The sequence below is a fragment of the Scardinius erythrophthalmus genome, assembly GCF_964197995.2.
Source record: "Scardinius erythrophthalmus genome assembly, chromosome: 20".
In the NCBI taxonomy this organism is placed as follows: Eukaryota; Metazoa; Chordata; class Actinopteri; order Cypriniformes; family Leuciscidae; genus Scardinius; species Scardinius erythrophthalmus.
Window position 1 is genome coordinate 28,432,774 of NC_138240.1, and position 12,010 is coordinate 28,444,783.

The following is a 12,010-nucleotide window of genomic DNA, read 5'->3' on the forward strand; positions in this document are numbered from 1 at the left end:
AGAGCGAGTTTGAACGAGATTGTTGAAAAATATTCTAAATCTAAAAAATTATTTGTTAATGACCTGTACAGGGTATCTACAGGGTTTAAAAATAGATTTTTAGGCTTTTAAGACCTTTTTCAAGATCTGCACAAATAAAATTAATACCGCATTGGGGGGAGAAGAGTGTTTATGGCAACATCCTAAACCATAAAATCAATTTTAAGGGGCATATGACCTTTTTAAAAACTCAATGAGGAGAGAGTACAGTGTACAAGAGAGAGCGAGTTTGCACAAGAGATGCAGTTCACAGCTTTCTTATTCTTGCTTTTAACATTTATTTCACACTGGTCTTTTTTATGAATCATTACATGATTAAAACATTAAAATATAGAGAGAATATTATATACATGAATTTGGCAATTAAATGAAATTGTTAAACAAATGTTAAAAGTTAATTGTTAAAAAATATTCTAAATTATTTGTTAATGACCAGTACAGGGTATCTACAGGTTTTAAAATTTGATTTTTAGGCTTTTAAGACGTTTTTCAATATCTGCACAAATAAAATTAATTAATTAGGGGGGAGAACAGTGTTTATGGTAACATCCTAAACCATAAAATGACTGTAAAAATATATATAAAAATACTTTATAATAAATGTAAAGTATAAATACTTTATAAAAAATTAAATAGCTCAAACGTTGATCATGCAGGGCTGCATGTGTGTGATCATGATACATCCGCTCGAGCAGTAGAGGCAGCAGAGGTGTTTTGTTCTGGCTTTGCAGCTCATAAAGGCCAATTTTTGTAATAGCACCAATGCAACTCTAACAAATTTAGTTCAATTTTAATTTAAGCACTTTCAAGGACCTACGTTGGTTTTCACATTCTTTCCAGTCCTTGAATCCATGTATCAGAAATGAAAGTACTTTTAAATACTTTCAAGAAGCGCGTGAACCCTGAACTGAAAAAACACTGAAATAACAGAGCAATTGTATGAGCTTTCAGGTGCTGTCTGACACAGTCATTGTTCAAACATGCAGAGGACATAAAGAGAATGTTTGCCAGTTTGGGAAATGTCATATATAATCTAAAATGTTTAGATTATACATGTGGCAGAGAAGCTTACTTCCTTGGAGGACAAATTGGGATATACTTTAGGTTTCCTACCTGATCAGAGATTCTAAAATTAGCGGTGAAGGGCCCTTTTGAAACTCAAGTTCCTTGTAGTGCAGGGCCTTTGCGTAGGCCCGACATTTAGCAGCTCTCTCCCCCAGCAGAACAATCCCATTGTCATCTCTCAAAGGAAGTGGGCCCTGACAAAATACAGAAAAGAAAGATTTTAGATATAGAAGAGATGAACTGAATGGAATAGCGTATTAAACAGGCCAAGACAGAGCATCTAGCCCTGAAAATGCTGGAATAAAACTGAACAAATGTACCATTCATTCAGACTTCAACACAATGAGATCATTCTAAACATGGAAAAGAAATGTAATCGTCCAAATGCGCAGGAGAATAACAAACTGTAGTGCTACTTTCAGGCTTAATCGTACTGTAAAAAAGAAATTATATATATTTTTTAACATGAATGACCTCTCTGGATAGGATACATAAATCAGGGTTCGTAAACATTTCTACCAATAAACTTTTGAGGCAAATATTCATGACCTAACATTCCATGAAATGTAAGTATACATGCAAAATAAGATTAAAAAATACATGTTCAAATTTCAAATCACAGCATATCTTAACTTATTAATAACAAGCTATGTAGTTTAATACAAAATAAACGCTGACACACAAGTAAGACAGTTAGATAAAATACTGTGTCTGACCCTCAGAACTCCACTATGTAGCAAATAATTAACATACATCAATGGAATAACAGTCAAGATTATATTTTCATTTCTGCAATTTACACCCAAGTACACTCCATGCCAGGGTCAGAAATGAACTTTTCCATTAAGGGGGCCCTTGCAATTGATTTCCAGGTTCCAGGCAATTTTTATGATTACCTGCGTTGTCTTATGTCAAATGCTTAAATTTAGGCAAGGCAAGGCAAGTTTATTTATATAGCACATTTCATACACAATGGTAATTCAAAGTGCTTTACATACTATTAAAAATAAACAGAAGAAATAAGAATATACAAAACAGTTTAGAATAAAGAAACAAGAAAGAACTAAAAATAATTAAAACAGTTTAGAATAAAGAACAGTTTAAAATAAAGAAACGAGAAAGAACTAAAAATAATTAAAACAGTTTAAAATAAAGACTAAAATAAGACACAGTATAAACAGTCGGACAAACAGTGACACAGTGCTCATTCATTAAATGCAAAGTTAAACAGATGTGTTTTGAGTCTGGATTTGAATGTGACTAATGTAGGAGCACATCTGATCTCCTCTGGAAGCTGGTTCCAGCTGCGGCTGGCATAATAGCTAAAAGCAGACTCTCCTTGCTTAGAGTGAACTCTTGGAACTTCTAGCTGATATGATCCTAATGATCTGAGTAATCTGTTGGGTTTGTATTCCGTGAGCATATCTGCAATGTATTGAGGTCCTAGGCCATTAAATGATTTATATACTAGTAATAATACTTTAAAATCAATCCTATAAGTAACTGGCAGCCAGTGTAATGACCTGAGTACTGGTGTGATATGTTCATATTTTCTGGTTCTGCTAAGAATCCTGGCGGCAGCGTTCTGTATGAGCTGCAAATGTTTTATGGTCTTTTTGGGAAGGCCAGTGAGGAGTCCATTACAATAATCCACCCTGCTGGTGATGAAAGCATGCACAAGTTTCTCTAAGTCTTGACTGGAAACAAAGCATCTAATTCTTGCAATATTTTTCAGATGATAGTATGCTGATTTAGTTATTGCTTTGACATGACTATTGAAACTAAGGTCTGACTCTAAAGACACACCAAGATTCCTGACTTGATTTTTAGTTGTTTGACCTTTAGAGTGAAGGTATGCGTTCACCTTGAGAACTTCATCTTTGTTTCCAAACACAATGATTTCAGTTTTGTCTTTGTTTAACTGTAGAAAGTTTTGGCACATCCAGCTGTTGACTTCGTCAATGCATTGAAGCAGAGAGTCAATGGGGCTGTAATCGTTAGGCGATAGGGCTAAGTAGATCTGTGTGTCATCTGCATAGCTGTGGTAAGAGATTTGGTTCTTTCTCATTATTTGGCTCATTGGGAGCATGTACAGGTTGAACAGGAGTGGCGCAAGAATTGAGCCTTGAGGGACTCCGCATGTCATGGGCGTCCACTCAGACTTATGATCTCCTATGCTCACATAATAACCTCTCCCATCTAAGTATGACCTGAACCATTTTAGGACTATCCCAGAAATCCCCACCCAGTTTTCCAGCCTGTCCAGAAGTATTTTGTGATCGACAGTGTCAAATGCAGCACTGAGGTCGAGTAGTACCAGCACTGATAATTTGCCTGAATCAGTATTTAAGCGAATATCGTTTATTATCTTTATGAGCGCTGTCTCTGTGCTGTGGTGCGGTCGGAAACAAGTTTAACCAACTTGGTCGGTAAATTTAACCAACTACTTAAATCAATCAGAATACTATAGACTCCTACCAATACATTTTTTATCATTAACAAAAGCCATCTTTACACTGCAAAAGTGGAACATAAGCTGCATCTGAAATAGCATAAATGTTTATTTACACAGATTGTTTAATGTTACTCATAAATTATACAATTAACAGGAACTCATTACAGGGTCATTATTGTCAATTAATGCTCTTGATATTGTAATAATGATTATTAATGTCGATTAATAGAGTACATAAAAATATTTTTGTGTTTGGGGAAACTGCACATCATATTCTGGCTACAGAGATAAAACAATCTATTTTAATGTGTTTTACGCATTAGAAAACAAAGACTTCACATAATCTTGTCAGCATGATGAATACCTATATTAACTAGAATAAACTGTATACAGAAAGGGAGCAGAGAATGTGACCAAACATGAGGCTGTCCATAACTTTGGTATAGCGCGAGTTTAAGCACTCTCACAAACACTCCTGTTAATATCACAGAAGCTAGCTGACTACAGCACGACATGAATCTCTTACATCGAATCTGCACTTTGTTGTTTATGATGGGAGGATTCACGATTTCTTTCACTCAGAATTCAGTCAGAGGGCACGTGCACTGAACAAAACTCTTCGTTTCAGCGATGACTAATCTGAATGCCTCTGATTGGCCCTTACATTCATAAGCTCAACCACATGAGTGATTGGTTATAATGCTCAACCCTGCAAAACGAAATCTGATGGAACGCAGTTAGATGGATTGAATGAACGTTATTGTATTTTGTTTAACCAACATTCTCATTTATAACATATATTCTATTCTATAAACATTTTGAAACAAATTTCTGAGACTTTTCCAAAACTTTCTGGCTTTATTTATTTTGCCAAAACTTTTCCAGGCCTGAAAATTGCTATTTTGAAATTCCATGACTTTTCCAGGTTTTTCATAATTGTACGAACCCTGAGAAACATCTTGCATTTAGTTTCAAATTTCGTTTTTTGAATTATTATTATTTAGTTTTTTTTTTTTTTTTTTTTTTTACCATAAAGAAAAATCTTCAAGCAGTAGCCTTCATTTGCAAATGATATTGAATGCATGTTCTTTTCAGGACAGAAGTGTCCTAACTTAAATGCTGTATTTATGCCTTGTTTTCAGATGTTTTAAAAAGCCTTTACTCTCTTGGCTTGTAGGGTTAGTTATTTGACCAAACGTACAATGTGGATCAGACGTTATGCCTGATGTCAAATGTCTAGAGACAATAGACTTCATTACTGACCTTATCGCTGTGCTCCATGAATTCTGCAAGATTGAGCAGCGTCTGTGTGACCTCAGCAATATCCTGAGAAGTCAGAGCAAGCTCAATACTGCGTATCAGTTCATCCTGCTGGTCTTCACTCAGCTCTGACCAGCAGGATAAGAATGCAGCATTAAAAAGATCCCTACAGAAAATAGAAAATGCACACACAGGCTTTGATAATTGTGCAGGGTTATGTCCATACAATAGTCTACGTAGGTTTTTTCTGTGGTATTGTCCAAACAACATATAGCAAAGATGGTTGTGCTGCTATTTGAATGAGATGGCACTCTGCTGTCACACTGTCAACCTATCACTGCAGGTATGATTACAGATTTAACTGTGCCAAACAGCCCATTCCTGTCCAAGTTAACGGTTCTTGCCGAAAGAGACCGTACTCCCAGAATTAAGGCACAGAAAAATGCGACAAAAATAATGGGTTTCTGAAATGTTACTTTAATAGAAGAACAGAGACAGAGGAGGGAAGGTTTACCTGGCGAGTGGTATATATGTCTGCGCCAGAGACCAGCAGGAGCGCAGGGCAGGTGAGGATGATTCTTTTAGCAAGACCACACTGAGACGTCTCAACCACTCCAGCCAGTCATCTTTGGACACCTTTCTGGCTGCACCCCAAGCCTGCACATAGCAGAAACAGGACTAATAAACAGATAAAAGAACCACAAGAGCTCTGTTCTAGCTATCTGCCTCAAAGCCTACGACACAGAGAGCTGCCTTCTGGAACTGCATATGTGACTGATTTGAAATGCTCTATATAGACTCCAACTTCAACACAAAATGGGTCTGTTCACATAAAGTGCAGGGGAGATTTGACTCACAATTGATTACAATAGTTTGATGTTAGCATGTCTTAAAGGTAATTGTACATAATTAAGATTTAAAATACACAGAACTCACTCACTCACACACACACACATATACTAATATACACACTAATATATATACAGTGGTGGTCAAAATCGATGGCACCCCTGATAAATATGATAAAAGATAAAAAAATAAATCTGCATTGTTTATCCTTTTGATCTTTCCTTCAAAAAATTCGCAAAAATCTTTGAACCTTTCATTGAAGTAAAAGAATTGAAATTGGGGGGTAAATCACATTATGAAATAAATGCTTTTCTCCAAAACACGCTGGCCATAATTGTTGGCACCCCTAGAATTTTTTATGAGAAAAATATCTCTGAAGTATATTCCCATTAATATTTACATTTTTAAGCACACCAGGGGGACTAGGAACATGAAATTGTCCAGCTATGACTTCTTGTTTCACATGAGTTTAAATATGAGGAAACACAAAGGCTAAATTCCCTTGCTCATCCATCACAGTGAGTAAAACCAAAGAATATAGTTCTGATGTGCAGCAAAAGATTGTTGAGCTTCACAAAATAGAAACTGGCTGTAAGAAAATATCTAAAGAATTGAAAATCCCCATTTTGACCATCAGGGCAATAATTAAGAAGTTATAATCAACTAAAGATGTTACGAATCTGCCAGGAAGAGGACGTGTGTCTATATTGTCTTAATGGATGGTGAGGAGGAAAGTTTGAGTGGCCAAAGACTCTTCAAGGATCACAGATGGAGAATTGCAGAGATTAGTTGAGTCTTGGGGGTCAGAAAGCCTAAAAAAATGTTATCAAACAACCCCTACATCACCACATGTTGTTTGGGAGGGTTTCAAGAAAAATCCTCCTCGATCCTCCAAAAATAAACTCCAGCATATTCAGTTGTCAGACACGACTGGAACTTCAAAAGGGACCAGATTCTATGGTCAGATAAAACAGCAGATGTGTTTGGTGCAAACAGGGATGAAGAGTCCCCCATGCCTACGGTTAAATATACTGCTGGATCTTATATGTTGTGGGCCTATTTATTTGCTGGAGGTCCTGGACATCTTGTTCAGATACATGGTATTATGGATTCTAGCAAATACAAACAGATAAAAAATCAAAACCTGACAGCCTCTGCTAGAAATCTTATAATGGGCCGTGGTTGGATCTTCCATCAGGACGACGGTCCAAAACAAACATCAAAATCAACACAAAAATGGGTAACTGAGCACAAAATGAAGCTTCTGCCATGACCGTCCCAGTCCCCTAAACTGAACCATATAGAAAATGATTGGGGTGAACTGAAGAGAAGAAGCACCAACATGAACTTGTGAATCTGAAGGATCTGGAGAGATTCTGTATGGAGGAATGGTCTCTGATCTCTTGTCAGTTATTCTCCAAACTCATCAGGCATTATAGGAGAAGACTCAGATCTGTTATCTTGGCAAAAGGAGGTTGCAGAAAGTATTTAATAACAGGGTGCCAACAATTATGGCCAGCGTGTTTTGGAGAAAAACATTTATTTTATAATGTGATTTACCCCCCACTTTCAGTTCTTTTACTTCAATGAAAGGTTAGATTTTTGTGAATTTTTTGAACGAAAGATCAAAAGGATAAACAATGCAGATTTATTTTTTACAGCCATTTTCTATCATATTTACCAGGGGTGCCATCAATTTTGACCATGACTGTACTAATATACACACTAATATATATATACATATATACATATATATATATATATATATATATATATATATATATATATATATATTATATATACACATATATACATCCGTCCTCCCTGCCAATCCGTCTCTACAGCACGACTACACCATCCAGCTAGAGTCATCATCAATCACCCCATCAAGGTCGGTCAGAAACCTTGGAGTAACGTTTGATGACCAGCTGACCTTCACAGATCACATTTCAAAGACAGCTCGATCATGCAGGTTTGCACTGCACAACATCAGGAAGATCAGGCCTTTCCTAACTGAGCATGCAACACAACTTCTCGTCCAGGCCCTGGTCATTTCTAGGCCTGACTACTGACTACTGCTCTTCTGGCAGGACTTCCAGCATGTGCAACAAAACCCCTACAGTTGATCCAGAATGCTGCAGCTCGCCTTGTCTTCAACGAGCCCAAGAGGGCACACGTCACTCCACTGTTCATCTCTCTGCACTGGCTACTTCTCGCTGCTCGCATCAAGTTCAAGGCATTGACGCTTGCTTACAGATCTGTCACAGGCTCAGCTCCCTCCTACTTTCACTCACTCCTACAAGCCTACATCCCTACCAGACGCCTACGATCGGAAAACGAGCGACGCCTCGTGGTTCCATCACAGAGAGCCACAAAATCACTCTCCAGAACATTCTCATTCACAGTTCCATGCTGGTGGAACGCACTCCCCTCCCTCATCCGGAAAGCAGAATCCCTGACAACATTCAAAAGACAGCTGAAAACCCATCTCTTCCGTGAGCACTTAACCTCATAAAAATAAAAAAATTCCATTCCCTTTGAAACATCACTTATCAGGCTTATGCTACTCTGAATAATGTCTGAACTTCGTATTTTGAGCACTCCTTGCGTTGTTGTTGTTTTTGCCTCTTTTAGATGACTCGCTTATTTAGTCCTAATTTGTAAGTCGCTTTGGATAAAAGCGTCTGCTAAATGACTAAATGTATATACATATATATACATATATATATATATATATATATATATATATATATATACACACATACACACACACACACACAGTATAGTATCTTCTCCTCACAAAGGCTGCATTTCTTTGGTCCAAAATACAGCTAAAGCAGTAATATTGTGAAATACTTTTACAATTTAAAATAACTTTTCTATTTGAATATATTTTACAATGCAATTTATTCCTGTGATGGCAAGGCTGAAATTTCAGCATCATTACTCAGTCTTCAGTGTCACATGATCCTTCAGTAATCATTCTAAAATGATGATTTGCTGCTCAAGAAACATTAATTATTATTATCATTGTAGAAAACAGCTGTGCACATTTTTTTCAGGATTCTTTGATTAATATAAAATTCAAAAGAACAGCATTTATCTGAAATAGAAACCTTTTGTAACTTTATACACTACCATTCAAAGGCGGTCAGTTATAATCTTTTTCTTTATTTTTTGGAAATAAATTAAAGAAATACGTACTTTTATTCAGTAAGGATGCATTAAGATTAAAAGCCAGGATACTCAAGCCCATCCATGGGAGAATGTTCAATATTTAGGCAACAGAAAACTGAGTAATGAAGGTAATGGTGGAGAGAATAGTGGAAAGACAACTCAGGCAACACATGTAAATGATTATGATGAGTTCATGAATCAGAGAGAACAGACAATCCCTTCAACAGTGTACCCCGAAAGACAAATCACAAATCTCTGATCAAGAAAAAAATATCAAGTGTGGTGTTGAAGACAGATGTAGCTATGTTTCAAACCATACAAAATACAAAAAAAGGATTTCAATGAATATGCTGGGCATGCCTTTAAGGGGACTCATTTCCTCCTAGTGCAAACAGTTCCCCATTCTTTACAAACTTAGGAACAAGTCAAATTTATTTTATGAAAGACAATATTATTCAATTTCATCAATTTAATATGTGATAAATGAGCACTCAATCAACCAATACACCACAAACAATACCATTTTGTTTAATTTTTTTTTTTTTTTTTGTGAATTAGGACATTATAAACTAGATAATATATTCAGATTTCCAACAGTAGAGTCGAAGTTGATTTTACTGAGATCAGAATGTCTGATATTAATAGACTGGTCTGCTTCAATATCTACATTAATACCAATCTATTAATGGCACATGCAAATGTTAACACATCATTCTACAAACCTTCTGCAGAGCAGTTGTGCTGACGTGCAGTTTCTTCATGGGTCCTGATTCGACCGGGTTACTAACCAGAGTGTCGCTTTGATTACCACGTAATTGTCTATGCTGAAATATTAAAGGGTCCTCTTCCTCTTCCGCCAAAGTATAGCCCTGAGAAAGAGACACACAGGTCAGTAAAGACAAATCAAACACACACACACACACACACACACACACACACACACACAAATCTATATTTGTGTCAGCTTGAAAAAACCTAAATGCCCAAAACTTTCCACAAATAAGGGACATGTAGGTCTTGAAACTCTAAATATAGTCAAATGTTCATTTTTTAACAAAAGGTCTACTGAGCACTGATTTGTGTGATAATTAACTAGCAACATGCATTAAAAAAAAATAATTAAAAAGAATAAAACTCTTTCATTCAATTTCCCTCATTCAAAAAGAAGTAAAAAAAATAAATAAAAATAATAATAATAATAATAATAATAATAATAATAATAATAATAATAGTAATAATAATTCGACAGCAAACAAACAGTTTCATGTTATACTGATTTTACACATCAAGCATTTCAAACATATGAATAGTCATCTATAATCAAATCTGTGCCTTCATCCTTTAAAAAAATAATGGGACACCAACTATTTAGGTTTTGTTGGCAAAAGGAGGCAGAAATATATTTGTAATTATACTGCGGGGCTGTTGAATACTTGACTCTGATTGGTGGACGAACATTCTAAGGTGTGCAATTATTTTCCTGGAAACACACGGCTAAAGTAGTTCCAGGAAGGGCTTGACCGCATTACAGTTCCATTTCACTTCGCCAAATTATTTCAGTTATTTCAAAAGTCTTTACAGCCTACAACAGCAAAAAGAACCAAAACCCAATAAAAGCAAATAAATATAACAAATAGGACAATAATGACAAAAACAAACACATATACTTTGTGTCAGCTCTGCCCCGGGACTTTATAAAAAAATTATAATTCTCAACTGAAAAGCTACATGAGGACTTACAGCTTTGCTATTAGTAGAGACGCTGCTGCCGAACACTGTTAAGTGCTGCACAGACTGAGGTAATTCACACACACTTATTAGAGATCTCTCTCTCTCTAATAACTGCATTATTCTGCATATTAATGGATTAAGTCTCCATTACTAGCTCTAAAATGATGTTTTGGAATTAGCAATGGAGGCTTGAAATGAGATGCATAAGTAATTAGACTAACACACAAAAGCGTTTTAAGGACAAAAACCTAACAAATTTCTCGAAATAAAACATCTGAACAATGTGTCGTAGGCATAGTATAAGCTGAATAATTGACCTTATTTACATCTCGGGTGCGTATAATTTTCTAATAATTTAACGGCCTTTCTTCAATTGTTCCTTACATAAAACACTTCTTGAAAGAGGGGCAAGAACCTTTCTTTTACACCAGCATTACATGTTGGTAATTCTATGCCAGTAGGAAAAACCATACATCTCAAAGCCAAAGACAAGATTGGATATGGATGCCAAGAGGCCACGTGCTGGAACAGGAAGTCTGGGTTCACTAGCAAAGAATGAGTGGTGGTTCACACTGGGGGCCAAATACAGGAAACGGAGGCAGGCTTCTCCATCAGAACACAAGAGCTGGTTTGTTTCAGACAAGTTCTTCTAACAAGAACGTGACTGAATAGTCATCAGGGACCTAGTTTATGTCGAATTTTTTTTAATGTTTTTTGCAAAGAAATATTATATCCACAGACGTGGAGAGGGTAGGATGCTGACCTTGACAATTCGACAGATGAGCACATCGTAGCGCTGGTGATTGATGCGATGTTTCAACATCACTTTATTAACCATAGGAATGAAGATCTGGTACTGTGAAAGAAATATACAGAAAAAATATTTTTAATACTAATATTCATGTCAACACAGCACAACTATTATGCTATGAAACATACTAATTTATTTAAAAAGTTCAATATTAATATAAATATTAACAAATGAAATTAAAACAATAACAAAGCCTTCAAGTATCAATGAAGTAAATACTGCTTCATGTTTTTAAGTAATTATTCAAGACAAGTTAACAGCCAGTAAAAAAAAAAAAAACTAAAAACAAAGAAAAAAAGAAAAAAAGAAGTACCACATGTGTACTGATTTAAGTCATTATACTCAGTACTAGCATTGTAGAAATATTTGTATTGTTACTTCTTTTCATTTTAGCATCAACTTGGTGGCAGCACTTCTCACATGAAGAGGAAGAAAAGCATACTGGATTTATTTAGACTAAAAAGCTTTTGAGTATTGGGAGTGAATGAGTGCACATGTGTATACATGTGACTAAACCCCATCAACTAGGAAGTACACAAATAAAGTGGTGTTCCTCTAACACAGGAAACTGAGGATTGTGGCCAGCAGTGATCAAAGGAATCAGAACTTGTGCCTGGTGCTCA

At 35.9% G+C, this 12,010-nt stretch overlaps 1 protein-coding gene across 1 annotated transcript in view; it reads right to left on the reverse strand.

Moving 5' to 3' along the window:
• mtor (mechanistic target of rapamycin kinase) overlaps positions 1-12,010 on the reverse strand; it is a 253,459-nt gene that overhangs the window by 151,516 nt on the left and 89,933 nt on the right. The window contains exons 24-28 of the mRNA XM_081349573.1: positions 11,340-11,432; positions 9,568-9,714; positions 5,334-5,476; positions 4,823-4,985; positions 1,153-1,298 (exon numbers count right to left, since the gene is read on the reverse strand). Coding sequence (XP_081205699.1) covers positions 1,153-1,298; positions 4,823-4,985; positions 5,334-5,476; positions 9,568-9,714; positions 11,340-11,432 — 692 coding nt within the window. The remainder of the gene's footprint in view (positions 1-1,152; positions 1,299-4,822; positions 4,986-5,333; positions 5,477-9,567; positions 9,715-11,339; positions 11,433-12,010) is intronic.